We start from the raw sequence: 20,364 nt of genomic DNA on the forward strand, positions 1-20,364 counted from the left end.
AGATAAGTAAAATAATTCCTCAGTCTCACTGACAGGATACATATGTATATTGAATGTAAATATAACCATGGACTACTGTCCAAAGAGTATCAGGTTATCCAAGTCATTGACTATCACTACATCAATCCTGTTTTTCCCTACATCTGTTTTCCAAAGCCTGTCTACTAAACAGTGTTGATACATCCAGCACAGTCCCTCCGTGACTGCACACACAGTATTACATTAAAAAGCTATGTTAAGAGAAAAATAATAAAGCCACAAAGTCAAGCACATACAAGTTACAAAAAGCCACAACTAAGGATATTGATCTGCTACCCCACCCACATACTGTCTTCAATTACATGAACAAACATTATTTTTTCCACAGCATTTACCTAATGGGCACAGGAGATACAACAATCACTTAACAAGCAGCTACTAAGCAATGTATTTTCTTTTCTACTGTTTAGTGTGTAGTCCATGGGTTGGTGTACTTGAAGCCCTTGCTTGAAACATACCATTAGTAATTTCTTCCCGAGTTTTATTTATTGTGCTTACCACAGTATTATCTAAGTGCTTCAAAATCTTAATTTATTTCTTCAACTATGCAAGAAATCAGTAATATGCTACTGATTTCCCATACCAGGAAACAAAACCCAGACATAAGTGTTAAAGAAGGAATTCAAGACACCACATTAGGGAGACTGTGATTTCTCAGTTGCTGACTCTGCTCTTACTGATTTTATTTGTGGATGCAAGTATTCAGCACTTTAATAAAGCTAATCCGAGTACCAAAAGTTTGGGCACTCGGGAAATGCAAAATCATGCAATTAAAGGCAATTCCTGAGCAGACCAAGTTAAATCACGAGATGAACACTTTCCTTCCAGCAATATTCTACTTCAATTGCCACAAATTCCTGTAACCACAAAGAAGGAATCCTGCAAATGGTCATTTCATTCAATGAACTACAAGTTACGTTTCCAGAGCAGAACATCCTGTATTTTAACGAGTTTTACTTTGTGCCCATTTCTGAGTATTTGCTGTTGCTCCTCATCATAGCGTTTTACCTTTACATTTGTGGATAATCAAAAGCAACCTCACACCAAGGTTTAACGCTGGGCCTGCAATTACATGAATGACAGATGCTCTCTATTAATACCTCCTCCCTTCCCTTATAGGAAACTAAGAGAGTAAGGGAGAGAGACTTACAGGTTGGAAACTAAACTACACAGCTTTAGTGAAACAGTAGTGATGAAAAGTCAATAAATATGTACAAATATACACAGAAGTGATATTATGTTCCTCTCCCCTCAGTAACATTCACAACACCACCAAGGTTGCAGGGCAAGCCCTGGAAAAGTCCCAGGCTGGGCTCCTGGAGTCAGCAGCAGACAGGAACTGGATGCAGGAGGGCACAGATGAGGAACAAAAGCACATGAATGGATGGAATCCTCCCAGAACACGAACCATGGATGAAGAGAGCTTGACGCTTGTAATACTTCATATTTATACCAAGTAAAGACACATTTAGAATCTGAGAATGGTTTGGGTTGGAAGGGACCTTAAAGATCATTCAGATTACCTCCCACTAGATCAAGTTACTGAAGGCCCCACCCAACCTGGCCTTGAACACTTACAGGGAGGGAGCATCCACAACTTCTCTGGGCAACCTGTGCCAGCATCTCACCACCCGCAGAGGAAAGAATTTTTTCTTAATGTCTAACCTAAATCTCTCCTCTTCCAGCTTACAACCATTGCCCCTTGTCCTCTCACTACACACTCGTGTAAGAAGACCTACCCCACCTTTCTAGTATGCCCCCTTTGAGTATGGGAAAGCTGCTACAAAGCCTCTACTCCAGGCTGAACAACCCCAGCTTCCTCAGCCTGGCTTCACAGGGGAGGTGCCCCAGCCCTCTGATCATTTTAGTGTCTCTCCTCTGGACACGTTCCAGGAGCTCTGTGTCCTTCTTATGCTGGGGACTCCAGAACAGGACACAGCACTCCAGGTGGGGTTTCACAAGGGCAGAGCAGAGGGGGAGAATCACCTCCCTGTGACTGGCTGTCTGTGCTTCTTTTGATGCAGCCCAGGACCTGGTTGACTTTCTAGGATGCAAGCACACACATTATCAGCTCACGTTAAGCTTCTGGTCCACCACCACCCCCAAGTCCTCAATCCCTTCTCCTCCCACCATGTATTCGTGCATGGGGATTGCCTTGACCCAGGTGCAGAACCTTACACTTGGCCTTGCTGAACTTCATGCAGGCTGCATGAGCCCACCTCTCAAGCATGTGAAGATCCCTCTAGATGGCATCCCTCCCCACCAGCAAGTGAGATGTAATACTTATTTTGGTCACCTGTGTGTTCTGCTCCTCCCTTAAAGGAGGGTTTTTGGTATGATCCCTTTAATCCCTTCCTCTTTCAGGAACATAAGATGCTTTTCAGAAGCAAGCAATGGTTCTGCATACCATTCCCTAGCCATAACTATAAACACTGGGTATTATCATCCTAGAAGCAAACACTGATTCAGCAATATGCTGAATTTCAGCAAGTGCAGCTACCTAGAAGAGACTTAACAGAAAGTAAAATTACAAGAAAGAAAATCAGTTCTATCCTTTACACCTCATCACCTGGCATTTAAATAACACATCCATGACATTGATGGAATAGCTCATGAGAGCTGGGTCAGTTCTACCATGTCAACTTGAACACTTGAGCTGACAGCTGTGTGTCAGCAGCACTGGGTCAGCAGCCTCCATGTGGACCAGCATTTAAGGTGAACAGGCTCCACTATCAGCAAATACTTGCCTAACCAACTTGCAGAAGATTTTTTTCTCTAGAGTAGAGAAAAGCTCTGAAGGTTTGATTCAACACCAAGCACTGGAAACCAGCAACCACTGCATACAGCTTGCTTTGCCACACAGAATTCATCCCCCTGGATCTAACACCTGTGCTTCTACTTCCCTACAGTGCCACCTTCATTCTCTTCTCCGTGTTTTTCTAATACTTTTCAAACTAAAGACTTCTTCCAACTGTCAAGTAGCTTTTTTGCTGGCAATTTTGACTACCACTGTAATAACTTGGTTTCCTGCTTTGCCTCCATATTTGTTTTCTATTTCTTCAGTTTGCACCTCGTCTCACAGAAGTTCTGACACACAAACTGTGTACCCATTGGTTTCCAGCTCCAGTTTTCTTCTTGAAGGAAGCAATTTCTTACCTAGAGTTTCACTATAGTCACCTCCTGGTACCATTCTTTGGCCCAGCGCTGGTAAATCTGGCAAACAATTGCACTTGTACCAAGATATTTCTGAGGATTCAATCCATGTTTTCAAAAAGTCCTAGAACTTTCAGACTAATATGATTTGGGGACTACTGAGTAAAATAGTTATACAATTGAAAAAAATTCTGTGAGAAATCTCCAAAAACCACCTACTAGTGATAGGTCAGGCTCCTCAGCAATGAAACAACAGGCACATTTATGTTCCATCATGATCTATAGTACTGTCATTTTGTAAAGTGCTGTTTGAATAAATGGCCCCACTAGAGAAATAACAAAATAACAAAAACTCTAAATGCCATGATTTCCCTGAGTGCCAAATGTCATTTATTCTAATCCATTTAGGTAATGTTCCTACCAAAAACACGGAAACCATTTTTGCAGTCACACTGTTACCTGTCTCAGCAGACTGATGCAGCATTAAAGAACATCTTATACCACAAAGAGGTTGGTTTGCTTTAAAACTACACCAGCATGCAGACCTGGTTCACAATGCAAATTGTTCCAGTACAGCACACTTAAGTGACACAGTACTAGACGGGATTGTCGGGAAAGTGACATAGTAACTATCAGCCAGTTACAGATTATTTTGTCAAATATTACACCAATTGTAATTTCTTGACTGTAATGTATGGTAACACCTCTTTCATCTCACTTTTGTCTTTTTCACATTGTTTTTTCCCCCAGGTGGTCATTCCTGAGAATTCTTACAACAATTAAAAATCTGCCAATGCTTTCTGGCAGTTTCAGGTATTATGACACACATGTATGTTCAAGATGATGTGCCCTACAAATCTGATTTTCCTGGCTGACTACACTAGAACAAATGCAAATGAAAAACTTAGCCTTTAACACACCCCTCTGAAATTACCATAATAAATTATTACCACGCAGAAACATACCTACCTCTCCACCTTGCAAAGAAAGCTTTAGACTGAAGGTGTATCTACCTCTGCTGACATACTGACATTTACTGAAGAAACAGAATGATCCTGACAAAACCAAATTTATTGTTAGCCTTCATTATTCATCATTAGCTTGAGGTAACAAGCAACCATTCATGGAAGTACAGAAATACCCAACAGTAAGAAATAAAACTGTAAGGACACCCAGGGTCAGAGAGTATAAATCCTTTCTTCCTGTATGCATCGTAAGAAAGTTGTGCTGAGTGTCACAGTTCTAAATGAAAACAATTATTCCTCAAATATGTGGCAGCTGATGAAAGGCACTTTTATAAAAATACCTATGATAATAAGGTAAATGTTTGAATTTCTGTTTTTTCTATTAGAGGTGTATTTGTCTGAGGTATAGAGTTTTGGGGTTCTAGTATTCCAGAATCCCCTCTATATAGTCTGTAACTGCATCCTGGTTACGCTTATGGCTCAATACAGCTTAAGATCAACCAGACTTGCAAGTGATTGGGTTTCTACAATGGAAGAATAGCAGAAACAGTTTCAAGTGGCTGTGAACCCTGCACTTTCAACAACACAAAACTCAATTCATGTCTTTCTTAGCTGCCTTCTAGTCCTTCTAACACAATGCAGTTTCTTCCTCAGCTCTCACTACTACCAAGTTGCAAAGTTTCCCAGCTCTGCAGAGGAGGAAGCAATGGCTGCTGTGGCTGTTGGTAGTAGCAGGAAACAACCCAATTCTGCAGTGCTGATCAACAAGACACCTTGCCAAGGCCAGTTGCCTCTTCTCCATCACTCTGAGTCATTGCTGAACAGCGTAAGAGAAGCTCTTACAGTAAGGTGCACTACTGGACTAACAAGTGCCAGGGGACTGCTGAAACAAGCCAGCAAGAAGAGGAGGTCATTATGTTCCTACAGTGTGACAGATGACAAACTTTAGGTGACTTAAAGATGATTCAAAAATATTAAAAGTTTTTAGCTGAGAGAGTGCTTTTCCTTCTATTACACTGAAAACACAGGAATGCTACCTAGTCTTACCCTTTTTTCCCCCCCAGCTTTCCCTACAGAAATCTTTTAACCTTCCTGATTTCTCCATGTTTATTTCCAATACTACATAACCCAGTGTGAGGAAAAATAACCAAACACCACAATTATTTGTTGCTAGTTCAGACCAAATTAGAGATGAAGGACAGCAAGAAGCAAAATCAGATCTTTTAAGATGAAGACTTAAAGCAAAATAGTGACTAATATTGAAAATTTCAGGCCAGCACAGGAAACTCAGATGCCTAAGCCTGGTACATCAGGGACTGTTACCAAGTTAAAAGAATCTATCTTTTAAATACTTCCTCCACAGAAAGAATGAAGATAAGTGATCAGTTTCCAGTTGTCATCCATTTGACTTAAAGAAAGGCATCTGATCCCACACAAAGCATTAGTTTTACCAACGCTACTATTATGTCCTTTTTACTCCTTATCTATGCTGATCACTTGCTTTTACATTACTAAAGGAAAAGCCAATAAAGTCTTATGAAAAGTTCACACTTTGTTTTATGCTTTAAGATACTCCAATATCACTTACTCCAGCATCTTCAATAGCTGGAAGTTCATGAAACAACTTTCCTTAAAACCATTTTCCTTCACATGACCATGTCAGAAAATGTGAAGGTTGCAAAAACCTACAATAGAGGAATTGATAAGTTGCTGACTCAGTAATCTCCAACTTCTGCTCTTCTGATAGCAAATAATTTTATTTAAGACATTCCCTGTAGAACATTTTAAGGAGGAAAGATACAAATTTCCCTAGCATGTTCTTCACCAAAACAGTTCCTGAATAGTGTTTCCGAACAGGTAAAGAGTGTGGTCTTGAGTGTGGAAGATTTCTGCTAAGTCCTAGACATAGGAGAGAAGAAAGCATGCTGTATGAAGACATAGGAGACAACCAATGAGTCATCTCTTGTCCCTTGTCCACTGGTATGATTATTCTCTACAGGCTTCCTCCACCTTCATCCCACTCCATACGCTCCTGCTCACAAGCTTTAATTTGCCTAGTTTAAAACTTCCTAAGCTTGTTATATCACTGCACTAGCTAACTTAGACAAATAGTTAAAATCAGATGTTTTAAGAGGACTCACTGTCAAGACTTCAGATGGGTGTGCGAAAACATCATGCAGTTTTGCTAAATTTACTGCTATACATATCAAACTAATATAGGAACTGCCAAGCCAAATTAGGCAAATACCCCTTTAATTTCATAATCCAGTGCTCTCCTTACAGCAGTAAACACCAGATGTTTTAAAGAAACGCATACAAAGAATTTTTAAAGCTGACCCTACCAAGTATCCCAACCATTAAAAAAATCCTGCTTTACAGTATGCCTTAAAGCTACAACTAAATCAGCACACATATGCACCATTCCTTAAAAGAGCAACCCCTGCCCGTCCCCTGCCCTCGTGTACTAGAGCAAGCAATTGTGCAACTGCAAAATGGTGTTACAGTGACACTGCAAGTTATTGCAACAGAAAACTGGTAATTATTTGGGCAGTGTTAGTGTTCCATTGGATTAGCCAACTAAACTCACAAATGCCAAATCCTGCAAACAAGCAGAGAATTTAGTCAACCTTTTTTTTTAATTAGACTAATTTAGCTACAGTGTGAAAGCAAGCCAAGAGAGACATGAGGTCCTTACACAAGGCAAGAAGCAACAGCAAGGCTGGAAAGGCACAAGAGGAACACTGCTGCTCCATTCTGCAGTAGATTACCCTAGACAGCTTCAAGAATTTAGCTCTTAAGAAACAGGCTACAGCCACACCATAGCTTGAGCCCATTTACATCAGAATAGCCACAGTGTCACCCTCCACTTTTTTCCACACGTGCATTCCTGTCCATTCCCGTGCACCAATGCTGTACACATCTGATTCAGCAACCATTGCAGCAGCTTCAGCCTACCACAGAAAAATATTGTTTTTATACAGCTGGACTTTTCCATCTATTTTAACTCTGCTTTTGCCTTGGAGAGTCCTACTGCCAGTGTGCAAAGGAAAAGGGCTCGGGTAAGCAAGCACTTACTTAAAAAACGCACAAACCAGTTATTTTCAAAAACTATGTGTTGAACTTAAACTACTGCCAAAATGTTTAAACAGAAAGCAATTTATGAGTTTCCTTCTAAACTTAAAGGAAAAACATTAATTCTGCATCTCTTAATTTGCATTTACAACCATTCCTGGACTTATGTTGTGTTGAGACACCTAACATGGACCTTGACCTGCCCACAGGTTCATCATGTGGCCAGTACTGCTGGGGCTGTGGGGGGTGCTTGGGATGCTGGGTCACCCCAAGTCTCAACTGTGGAAGAAAAGGAACCAGCAGAAACCTCTGGGGCTACACTGTTGGCTTGTCTGGGAACCCACCCGTGCTTCCCAGCCAGCCCTCCAGAACAGCACAGAATGCCCAGAAGAGTCACTGCTGCCACATCCACTGGTGGAAACAACTCTACCTCTCCCCTTTAGCTGTGTCAGGTACATGGGAAATCCTAGCAGTTTGACATACACATATATTACATACAATGCAGACATTTCCCACATCTGTCTTTGGCTTTGGACATTTATATCATTGTGCTCTACCTTCTAGGTACACACCATGTAATTTTCAATATTGGTATGTCTCCCACTGCTCTGCTCATTTTTCCTAAGTTTGGAAGTGTCTTTCCCACTCTACCTCCATAAGATAAGTAATTTCAAGCTTGTTAATGTCCTGTGCCTTCAGCCATGTTCCTGACAGTCAGCCAGTTGCCAAAGATCATCTACAGAAATACCACATTTCTGAAGTTTTAGATAGTATCCTGAAATGTTCAACTTGACTCTGTAAATATTCTCTTAACAATTTACTTAGCAATTGCCCAGGTTTTAAAGAAAAAAAAAAAAAAAATCACAACTATTTGTAAAAACTTACTTCCTCCAATTAAGAGTTAAAGCCCTGTATTGATAAGCTTTCAACACAATTAACAGTAGAAATGAAAACAAAAGCAGATTATTATCCACTAAAGAAACATCTTTATCAAATCCTCTATGCTGTACAAATTTTTACTCAACCTGGACACAACTGTAACAAACTATACAGAATACATTACCTCCCTCATGAATTTTGTTCCAGGAAATATTTCCCTATGCCAGCTGAGTACTTTAATGAGGAAAATGAAAACACAAAACTTTTGTCTCAGAAATTTGTATCAAAACCAATGAGCAAACACTAGGAAAAATAAAACTGGAAAACTAAGGGGGAAGATTCTTCATCTCTTTCCATGTGAAAGAATTATTTAATATAAGACAACTCACACACACCCCCTGCTCCACCCCCCTCCCCAGAAAAAAAGGGACACAATTAGTCCATTATTTTTAAGGAAACAGTTTGTACTCTTCCAGCATTTTTGTTCCTTTTTAAAACAGAGCTCTTCATACAGCTGTTTACACAATTTTCAATGAACACTTCATACGAAAAACATTTATTTTGCACTCTCTTTCTAGTAATTCCCTTAATTTTCTCATTCCTGTACTACACATTTCTCAGTATTAGTTTTCCAATGTGCATACTTTACTTCTTCCAACAGCTTCAGCATTAGGGGACATTAAATGAAAGAGAGCAGAAAGGCCTTATTTAATTCCAAAAAATCATGATGAAGACAGGAAAGACAAACTTCACCAAGAAATGTATAATTTTACTAACTGTAGAGGCTGCAGCTACAGTGCAAGATGGCTGCCTCCACAGAACATGCAGTCAAAAGGACAACATGCTCAGGGCAGTAAAATGTCCAGATTTTTTGACATGAATGTTCCCTGATTTGAAGATAGCCTACGGAGTTTCAAGTCTCTGATAAAAACTATAGGCACTTCAGAATACAAGACAAAACGCATAAATAAAAAATTTGAGACAGCTGAATCAAAAAATCCTGATTTTCCAAGCATTTGTTTTATGCTTAATTGATTCAAGCTACAATAAAGTACAAAGTTCTTCCCCAGAGTCAGTTGTAAGATTTGCTTCCTATATCGACTCCTCAGTAAGGAGCAAGGTACAAGGTAGCCTCTTCTTCAGGGCTGACAGTACTTTTCTATTTTCCTCCCATGCAATTACTCTAACATAACTTTCAGAAATCTAATTCTTCCCTGGATCTCCAGCTATATGTTTTTAATAATATATGGAGAAGAAAAATGGAAGAAGTAAAGGAAAAAAATAACATTGCCATCTCCTTCCTTTAGGAAATCCAAATTAAAAAGATTAATAAAAAAATAAAATTGTAAATGTTACACATCTTGACACTGCTGGTATTAACATTATTCCTATAATGTAATCTTACTACTTACAGAATCCTTTTACTTAAAATTTCTAACACACTTTTACGTCTTTACTTTTCCTTTTTAATCATCACAGAAAAAAAGAAAATTAGTAGGAAAACAAAACAGAAATCTTACAATTTACTTTAAACACTAAGTTGTAGCAACACTTTAAATTATTCTGAGTTTGTTTTTCAGTTCTGTTATTTTTGGCATATACATAATTACACACCCAGAGAGCCACCTTCTTTAGTTACGCCACATTACTACCTCCAGCTCCATAACAACTTGTGCTGTCCACTGAAAATTTCTTGGTTGAATTAAAGTGTGTTTGCTATCCTGGAATCAGTGCACAAAGAGATGAAAAAAGTTCTCCCAAAACTCTCAAATGTGACCCATGAACTTTCAAGTAACTATGCAAAAATTAAACTCCCTTTTTTTCTTCTTAATTCAGAATTAATTCAGGTCCAGAGGAATCAAAATACTAAAGCAGCCCACCTATCGGTTCTACAGAGGGAAGGCAAAATCAGTTATACTGCAGATTAGCAATTTTTTTATATTTGATTATCACAATAAAAACTAGAGAACATACTATTATGTACATCTACATGATTTAGATGACGTACGGTAGTATGGCACACATGGAGTAAGAGTAGAAATGCTCCATTTTACAATCTTTTTCCAAGTACTCTTTCAGCACATTCCCAGCCTTAGCTCATGCTCACCAAGATTTCCATCCTCAATGGTCAGCACCACTTCATCCATCACCAAGGCCCGGAAATCCAGCTCCTCTTCACAGCATTTGGCCTTCAGTGCTCTCAGGATCTCCTGCTGAGGGTAATCTTCTCTGATACGACGGTCTGTTAAGAACCACAGCCTGGGAGCAACTGAACTGCACATCTTGGACTTCTCTTGCAACCTTCAAGGTTTCTTTTCAATGGTGCTTCTAGATGGTGGAGAAGATGAGACTTGTTAGAGTATATAGGCTCCTGTCTTTATGTTCCCCACTGTACCAAGTCCTACTCCCTCTACACAAGTCAGTCCTTTTCGGCAGAGTGCGACTTCCCACCTCCAAGTGGGAAAATAATGTTTACAACTCATCTGCAACAGAAGTAACAAAAACGGACACAAATCCATATCCATTTACGTTCAATGAAGTGTAAATGATAAAAGTCAGGTCTTGATCCTCAGCCTAGTTTCAACCACAACATACACACACTTGTAACTACTGGTACAAGTAGCATCCTCCTTTCTTGACAGTACTAAGAAGCATGCCAAGGACTGAATACGTTCTGAATGGCCATCTCCAAAGGCCTGAATTTCAATTTCATGACTGGGTAATTCTTTACAATTGGAAATAATTCCACTACTTCACTGAGGTAGTGCTAAAACACCTGTGACAGACGGATGCATCCCTTTCCATAATATATGGAAGACAATGGAGTGCACCAAATTATTTTTAAAAAGCAATACAGAAGATAGAAAAAGTCCTTAAAACATGATTTTTCTGCTTAACTATTTCAAAACTGATTTTTCTTACAAATACTTCACATCTTCTGTGAAATATATTCAGTATTATACAGGACATAGTAATGGGAAAAAATGTGGAATAAGGAGCATCAACAAAATGTTAGGCATATTGAATATTAACACATTTGATCCAAAGCAAAATCAAAGCATGAAACTTAGCACCAGCACTTTCTTGCTCATGTTGGGGTTTTTTAAGAAAAAAAACACAAAAAAAAAAAAACCAAAAAACAAAACACTTATATACATAAACTACATAAACAGTACTAATGAACTCAGCACCAAAACCAGAAAAAATAGTTCAAATTAAAGAATTTCAATAGCGTTAGTCAAAAGTGATAACAGCTCAGTGTGGTAACAGATAAAGGTACTTCTCCCTTTCCTTTGAATACAGGTGATCTGGTTTTTACTATATATTCAAATACTTTAAAAGCTGTAAAACTATTACAGGTACTTTAATGGACTACTCAAGAAAACCAAGAAGCAGCATAGTGTAGGGAAAAAGAATTCTGGAGAAAAACAGAGCTGTTTTCTGTGACACATTTTTAACTTCCACATTAACATAAAGAGGCAGACACCGTTTTCACCAATACAGCTTGCTTAAGTTTCAAACAGAACTGAACTCTTTCACAGAAACAGGAGCTTTGCCTGATGGTCCTAATGTGAGATCTGGTGTCTGAAGAAAACGTAAATGCATGAAAACCACAGGTACACAACTGCTTTCATTTAGTATTACAAAAAACTGTAGTTTCCACAGTAGGTCTTGGAACAATAGAATGGTTTTGTTACCACCATAAGAAAAAGCTGATCTTTATGTAATTAAAAACCCAATTTTTTTCTATTAGTGCAGCTTTTTCTTCATAAGAAAATAAAATCTTAAGTGGCCATTTATTCCTGATACTGAGAACCATAATGACCACAAGCAAAGAGTGACTTTTTTTCCATTGCTTTGGTAAAATGAAGAGAAACATAAAAGCCAAGGACTAAAGTTCTTCATACTAAGTGACTGAAGGAAAGCATAAGGTAGGGAAAGGCAATCACAGATGCAGACCAGTCCTTGACAGCAGTCAAGATGCTCAGGGTAAAGCAGGATAAGGAGTGCTTGCTCCCTGCAGGGAAATTGTTGTGGAAGGTTGTAAAGAATATCCCTTGATAGCTTAAGGAACCCATTTTTTCTTGAAAGCAGCTGAAAGTGAAATGGGCAGGATGAGACTTTGGCTTGCAATGGCTGACAACTGCCCCAGTTTTGGGTCTCTCAACAATGGATTTCTCTACATGGTAGTTCATAAGAAAACTTCAAGGACAACATCAGCAGCTAAGAATTGGGACAAGCTATATTTTTTGGAAATGGCATTGCTACAGCACAGCACCATTCAGAGGCTTCTTGTCTATACACTACTTGACTGGGGAGGCCAAAGAAAAGCAGCCAAACAAAAGCCTACCTCATTTTAAACACCTAGAGCTACAGACCATTGAACACACACACACAAAAAAAAAAAAAAAAAAAAAAACAAAAAACCAAATCAACAGTCTTTGACATAATTTAAAAAACAACAATAACAACAAAATCCTCCAAAGCCTTCACATATTTTCAGCATGTCTGGGGTTTTTGTTTGGTTTTGGTGGGTTTTTTGATTTTTTTTTTCCCCCTCTACTGGTTCTGCCACACTGGTGGCAAAGAAACAAGTATTTTCTCTCTGGCAGCCTTTTCCCCTTTTTCTTGCTAATGACCTTTGATTTCTTTGCCAAAAGGCACATACTCCCATTTTTCTCAAATCTCTTTAATACATGGCCCCACCTCCACCCCCTTACATTTGAAGAGACTGTGCCATCATCTGTCCCTGACTGCCATTTCAGCAAATAAAAATCAGCTTCAAAATAAGCAAAAGGCTGAAGAAGAAAGAAAAAAAAAAATGAAGCCTTTTCTTTCCTCCACCTTTCTTCTGTTTTTTAAGAGCTACAGCATCATCAAGAGCCATCCAGATATCTCAATTAAACACTGAACTAGAAGGCATATAGAAATGTCTTGAGTATGGGTATCCATCTCCCTCCTAATACTGTGTCTCATTTCCCCTAAAAGTTTCATAAATGTATACAAAAAGGCTCACATTTCATCATGATGCAGGCAGATAATTTTTACCTTCAGACTTGAGGTTGTTAAGAAAAGTCACTTAAAACGAAGCAGAGGAAAAAACTATTAATCCTATCAGTTCCTTGACCCTTAACCCAATACTCTATTTTTTTTCCACCTAGAGAAGTATCTTTTTCAATGCTAACATTCTGCTCCTAAAAACATATTCTATTTAGCAGTTTCAGCCTTTCCTTATAATCTCTATTTTGATTGTGGAAAAAGTCTTACGGAACACAAAACCTGCAATTTAGCCTATTAACCCAAACATTTTAACAATCCCTCCCACATTGTCAAGAAAATGGTCTGTAGGAGGAAAGCTTGCCTTGTAGTCAGATGCACAAGAGCATTAAGCTCTCAAGTTGGATTTCCAGAATTTTTCCCTGAAAAACCAGCTCCACCCATTTCAATGTAAAAGTCACAGCTTCAGACAATGCTGGGTGTGCATGGAATACACATGAAACAAATCCACCAGAGCATCTATTGCAAAATAAGTATAGTATACTTAAGGGGAAGAGACAGATGTTTAAATACCTTTTAGATTACCAGTTGAAATGTAGTTTTTGCTCAAAGCTACTACTGTCAATGTAAGCACAATATTTCAATAACTAAGATCTCTTAAATGAAAAGGAAAAAATCATCATAAACTTAACTGCATAAAACAGGCTGGGAGAGGTAAATGGGTGGCACCAAAGTAAAAGCTCCATTAACAAAAATCAAACTAAGTTTCATGCCAGCCAAGTAGTCACTGCTGCATCTGCACCAGAAAGGTTTTCTATGGAAAAGCCTCTTAGCAAGTCATAGAGGGAACAGAATGCAACACCTCCACTCTGAGCTGTGGCATCCCTGTATTGCTGAAGTTAGGCTTTATTCTGGCATTCACACAGGAGTTCCCTTCCCATCAGATGCAAACATATTCCTCCTTCATTCTTTCAATCTGTAATGCATCTTCAGCAGCTGTTCTAACAGAAGCATTCACTGTTCTACTTTCCTACCTTACATCATGTGAATATGTTTTATTGACATAACAGGGCATTCAGCCAATCAAGTCAGCTGTCTAGAAAGATCTGGAAATTCTCTCTGAAGACCAGTCTTTTTCCCTTGAAGGGATCTTCTCTTCACAGAGAGGGTCTTAGGGAGACCTGCCTCCAGAAATAGGAGATTGGTCTCCATTGTCCATTTACTCCTTTGTCCTGACTTCAACACCCAAAAGCAGGTGCGAAATGGATTAGTCTCCTTCATCATGATGTGTTTTCACCTATGCTGAAACAAGAAACCAGTTACTAAGAGATACTAATTTGTTTATGTATTATTGATAAACGTGTAAGATAAAGGATACCTAGCATGTGAAAAGATCACTCTGTATCCTTTCTATCAGGATGCAACTACTCAGTGCCTCTGTAAAGTAGAAAGACTAGGGTTGTTTCACCTGTATGGGAATGACAAACGGAATCCCAAATGTGCTGTAGCATTAGGAAACAATGTGATACAGCTCTCTCAAGTTCTTGACTTGTGATCTGATGCTGCAGCATGCTCCCACTGACTATGGTGCTATCTGGGAAACAAGCTAGTAGGACAATTATTACCAGCAGCCCCTCCCAGAATTGCCTCTTTTTAGACCTCGACTCAGACTCTCAGCCTCAGTTACAGCACTATGTAGCTAACACAACTCCATAGATTTCAGCAGTGTTTTACGTTTTCAGAAAGGTAAAGCCTCATCTTAGTTTTAGCAAACCTCTATAGGTACGTTTAATTCCTACAGCTCAGACAATTATAAGAAGTATCTCGTGGAAGCAAGAAGCAAAGTGCAAAGAGACTGACTGCCACTACTGCCATGGGAAATAGAGAACTAGGAAAAAACATAGCTCCAATCGCCTCAGTCTGTTAACACTGCACGTTGGCATTTATCTTAAATGCATATCCCTTGATATTTATTTTGAGAACAAGTGTTATTGAATAACAAGTGTTATTCAAGATGAAAAAGGTATTTTGCTTTCTTTTTTATAATAAATCAGCTAAGGCTCAAAAGCGAGCACACACCTCCAATCGCCTCCAACGATACAGCAGTTTCTAGAATGCTGTTTTGGAGGCCACACCTCAATATACTGAAGCCTGAAGAACACTTGGCAGATGCTCCTAACTTACCTTCTTTAGAAGAAACCTCAAGGCAAATCTGAATTATAAAGTCAACCTTAGGCAGCAGACTGGTTAAACAACTAAGGAAGGGCTATCCACCATATGACCCAGCATATGATCCATCACAAGATACAATGAACGCCTCTGTCTCATCTTAATGAGGAGAGCAGTCTGAGATATCCCAGAAATATTACTTTCTATGTCACAGGGAGAGAAGGTCTGAAAACAGTTCACAGCTGTTTCAAATATAAAGCACTTTTTTTTCCCCCCATAAGGATACCAGAATGATGATCATCTAAAGAAAATCTTAATGAATTATGTATGGATGACCAAAAAAATCCACGGCAATACATACACAGATAAAAACTAGCACCTAGATCAATTTGTTAAAATTGCTTCAGAAAAAGAAATCCAAGATAAATCAACTCATTCCTGACACTGCTGCTTCATGGTGATGCTTAAGGACAACATCAAGAAAAAAAATTCTCTCTTACCTACCTAGTTTTCCTAAGACTGTCACCTAACTGTTTGACAGTCTTTGGAAGAAAACATATTTTTAAAAATTGAAGCCTCTGAAAAATTAAAAAAAAAAAAAAATTAAACGTATTTTATGTAATATATTGAGCAGCTGCAGCACAATCTGTCCAGTGCTGCTGCATTATCATCCACCCTCTTACACATGCATCACAGAATTAAGACACTGCAGGCAGGTAAACCTCAAGCACGCCTCTTTGAAAGCACAGCACGGTATTCACCTCCCTTCCTTGTGAAATTTGTAAACTGCAAACAGTCGAAGAACACGGGAATATAGTAATCATTCCCATTCACTCCCAGTGCAACACCCCTCCCTCTCGCTGATGGGCAACTGCACTCCCTGCGATGGCTTTCATCTGTTTGTCCCCACCTTAGCAGTAAGTGATGTTAAAGATGCTAGCAGCAACCCTTCCAGGCACAATTGCCTCTAATGGGCAGACATTCACACACACCTTCTTCCCTCCCTACGTTCATGCTAGCAAGTAGATGATAACATTCCTCATTCCCACACCCAACAATGCGACCCCCATATCGAGCCAGCACCAGTCATCCTTCTACTTAGTATTTTTTTCCTACAACAGGCTCTCAGCTTTTCACAGCCCTTCCACTCTGCCTGAGTGTGCTCGCACGCCCGTGCGAATAAAACACACATTTACTCCCACATCAGCCGCTTTCCTGAGGAGAGGCTCTTCCACCGCTGCCCGGGTTCGCCTGAAATGTGGTACAATACCCCCTCTCCTCCTACCCGACCCCTGTGTACACAACCCGTTCTCCCTTCCCCCACCACCACACTCCATGTCTCTGTGCATGCTTCTCCCAGCGCCTGGAGTGGGGGAAGGGCAACATGAATGAATGGGCTGAGCAGACTTACCAGAAATTTGGGGAGGATGGAGTGGAAGACGAAAAAGGCTCGGTGGTCCTTTCGGTGTGTCAAGTGCTCCTCCGGTCCAGGCTTCCTTCGCGAAGTCACGTGTCTCGCTAGGTACCCCTTTTCCTGGACCCTCTACTATCAAAAAAAGGGGGGCAAGGAAGTCTTCTGGATGCCTTTCTGTACTGCACTCCAAAGGAAAGGGACGTACTACTGAAGCTCCCCAAGCAAGCAAGGGATAATGGTGATAACCTCCCTCCTGGTCCTATAACAGGCAACAGCTAGTGGATGCCTTGGGGACAAAGACAAATTTCTGAAAGGGGATAAGGGGAAGTAAATTACTGTTAAAATAATTCCCAAATTGATCTCCCCTGCGGGGGAGGAGGGATGGGCAGGAGGAGAAAAGAGTACTGGCGAAGAGCTGTAGCTTTCTATGTAGAAAAGACTAAAACCTCGTGTCTCTACTCCCTCAGAACTAAAACTCTAAATGACCCTGAAGTCACCAACACCTAGGAAGGAAGGAAAAACAAAAAGGGGAAACATCCCTATTAGACATAAACAAACATATAAGGATATCTATATGACGCTAAATCGTAACTGAATAAAAAGGTACTATCCAAGACACTAAGCAAAACAAAATGAAAACGTGAAGCTCCAAATAATTTACAGAAATACACTACCATAGAAACACATTTTAAGGGGTAAAAAACCCCAACTCTAGAGGGGTTTGTTACTTAACTGAAGAATGCATATTCAAAGGAAAGACAAACTGGTACTCACACGTGAACATATACAGAAATCAAGTTTGAAAACCCACGAAAACTATTTCTATTTATTTGTGTGTCTTTAAATTTCTGCCTCGGAATAACAATTAGAATTCAAATGAGGAGACTGGAAGTATGCTTCACGTCAGAAGCATGTATTCCTATGCATTAGGAATGCTCTGCCACAGAAAATAAACAGTCGTACAAACGATGATTTTAAAAGAGAAAAAAAATAATAAACTAAAATAACGTGTCTAGAGGATTATTGCTTTAACAGTCCACACTTTTGAGAACTGAGCCCCCGGTATAACCTAGGCAGCCAAGCCACCCATGTGCAATTAGCTCCGTAAAGATCAGAAAACAAAAGAAACCGAGTTGTAAAGATTTCGTTTTGAGACTCAACCACACACTCATACACACACTCACGCTCATACACACACTCACACTCATATACACTCACACACACACTCATACACACCCCTACGTCACGTGAAAAACTGCCCCCAGCAAGCGCACATTTCCACATTCACGCGCACGGGAGCGGTTTTCCCCCCTCCGTTCCAGCCATCCCCGGGCGACACCGAGCAGGCTGAGGGCGTGCGAACCCCACCGTGCATGGCGGGAGGCGAAGAGCCGACCTCCGCCTGCCCGCACACGCAGCCCTTACACCCCGGCGCGACCCGCCCGCCGCCCCCGCTGGGCGAGACGGGAGCGCGGCGAGACCCAACACCGCGGAGCCCCCACCCACCCACCCCCGTGTGTCCCCCCCCACCAACCCACCCCGACCGCGGCCGCCGCTCCCCCTTTCCTGGAGCGGCCCCGGTCGCCACCCACCTGGGCGCCCCGGCTGCCCGGCCCGCGCGGGCGCGGCGGGAAGGCGCCGGCAGCTCGAGCGCTGCTGCCCGGCTCCGCGCGCGGTGATGCACAATCACCATGGGCGCAGCGCGGCGGCGGGGCGGGACGGCTGAGGGCAGTCCCCTCCTCCTTCTCCCCACCCCCTCCAGGCACGGCGGCGGACCCCACCCCCAGGCTTTGCAACCGCTCAGCTCGACATCTCACCCGCCCCGGGCACGGCTGAGCTTGAGGGCACCCGCGGGGGTCCGCCGGCGCCCGCCCTCCCTCCCGTCCCCTCCGGCACCGGGCCCAGGAGGGGAAGCCGCGGGGTGAACAGAACTCCGGGGAGACGCGCCCCTTCCTCCCCGCCGGCGGCAGCCGCTCAACGGCGCGGTCCTAAAGAGGAGCGGGCGACGCGACACGACGCTCGTCTTCCCTCCCACCCACCCCTCCCTGCTTCCCCCTCCTCGGTGTCACTCCTCCCCGCGGCTGGGGTGAGGAGGCCGGCTGTTCCCTCAGCCGAGACCCCCGCCCCCCGCGGCCGCCGCTCCAGCCACAGCGGGGCCACTCCCGCTGCCGCCGCTGCCTCTCTCCCTCGTTCCCGCCGCCCAAGACGGCGGTAACGGCGGAGCGGGGTTGGCACCCGCTGGGGAGGGGGCGTCGGGCGGGTCCCCCCCGGTGCCGGGGAGGGGGGTGGGGGAAGCGCGTGAGGGCGGTGGCGGTGCGAGCCTGGCGCCCCGCGCACCGACGGGGAAGGAGGTGGCCGGGCCGATCCGATCCGGTCCGGTCCGGTCCGGTTCGGTGGGGCCCGGTCGGGTCGGAGGGGCTTACCGTACCTCGCCGTGCACCCGTCATCCCGGGGCTGTGTCATTGCACGCAGGGGCCGCCCCTGTCTAACGGCCGAGACCCGTCGCCCGTTCCTGCCCGCCCGCACCTGCCCCAGCCAGAGGTTCGTCCGAACCCCCCTCGCCCTGGCAGACCCGAGCCCGAGGCGGGGGACTGCTGAACCCGCAGCAGCGCAGCCACGGCGGGACCGCCCGGGCTCGTCCTGCAGCCCAGCTGAGCACTGCGCAGGGCTCCGCGGGACCCCGCGCTCCACCTTCCACCCCGCCTGCGTGCTCGTGGACATGGTGCCACTGCCACCCGTGACCGGCTGCGAGCACGGCGCCGGTATCCGTGCCGTTGAGTGGTACGGCAAAACGCGGGACGCCTGTCTTGCTCGTCACCACCGCTGCTGCTGCTTGTACGTGGTGCACAACGATAAAACCTTTGTCCTTCGTGTGGCAGGTAAAGGTGTGACATGACCCACGCACCACCTGCCACACTCCATTGCTCCATAGCTGGTGTGCAGCCCGGGCTGCATCCTCCCTTGCTGCTACCATTTCTCTAAAATAACTCTTGGCAACAAGCAGCTGTGACACAACCAGGTATTAACCAACACGGGTTATCAGTTTCTGTGGCACACCTACTCAGTTTCCCCCATGCCACACCCTTTTTATTGACTATCCGATTAGCTGTGTGTGCCACCTTGACAGCACGTTGCCCCCAAAACACACACCTGGAAGGCTTCAGCCACTGCATTAGTGGTCCCTCTTCTTTCCATCTGTACTTCCATGAAGGATCAAATGGGCACTTCAAATATAGAACCACTTGCTACGCACCTTGCGTTGAAAATCCCCCCCTTCACCATGCATCTGTTAGTTGCCTTATTTCTTTCACCTGAGTGGTACAAACAAAATGCTGCCTGTGCAAAACTTTCAGATGCCTTGACAGTCCCACTACAGCTGGCTGCTTAGTCCAACATGTCAGTTAGCAGGATATTCCCAAGAATTCCCAGATGCACACTGGTATTAACTGGTTTGATGTCTGCTGCCTGTATTTCAAGCCCACACGATGGCCCCACTGGCACGGAGGGGCACACATACAGAGTGCACATATCACCATTCATGTGTGTGGCACATTGAGCTGCTTTCATCTGTCACCACAGAACCACCAAGTAGTTGGGGCTGGGAGGCAACTCTGGAGCCTGCCTAGTCCAACCACTCTGCTCAGATCAGGGTCAGGTAGAGCACGTTGCCCCGAC

The 20,364-nt window shown here is 42.8% G+C and overlaps 1 protein-coding gene across 5 annotated transcripts in view; it reads right to left on the bottom strand.

Moving 5' to 3' along the window:
• Window positions 1-19,379, bottom strand: part of RIMKLB (ribosomal modification protein rimK like family member B) — a 47,752-nt gene extending 28,373 nt beyond the window's left edge. For 2 of the 5 annotated variants that reach the window (XM_071762167.1, XM_071762135.1), the window contains exons 1-3: window positions 19,118-19,379; window positions 16,687-17,192; window positions 10,216-10,436 (exon numbers count right to left, since the gene is read on the bottom strand). In XM_071762167.1, coding sequence (XP_071618268.1) covers window positions 10,216-10,390 — 175 coding nt within the window. In that variant the 5' untranslated portion in view covers window positions 10,391-10,436; window positions 16,687-17,192; window positions 19,118-19,379. Of the gene's footprint in view, window positions 1-10,215; window positions 10,437-16,686; window positions 17,193-18,281; window positions 18,433-18,728; window positions 18,869-19,112 lie in introns of those variants that run through there. The other 3 variants (XM_071762150.1, XM_071762158.1, XM_071762140.1) reach the window with 3 other exon arrangements.
• Between the last annotated feature and the right edge of the window lie 985 nt (window positions 19,380-20,364).

Source organism: Heliangelus exortis, chromosome 1, assembly GCF_036169615.1.
Source record: "Heliangelus exortis chromosome 1, bHelExo1.hap1, whole genome shotgun sequence".
Taxonomy (NCBI): domain Eukaryota; kingdom Metazoa; phylum Chordata; class Aves; order Apodiformes; family Trochilidae; genus Heliangelus; species Heliangelus exortis.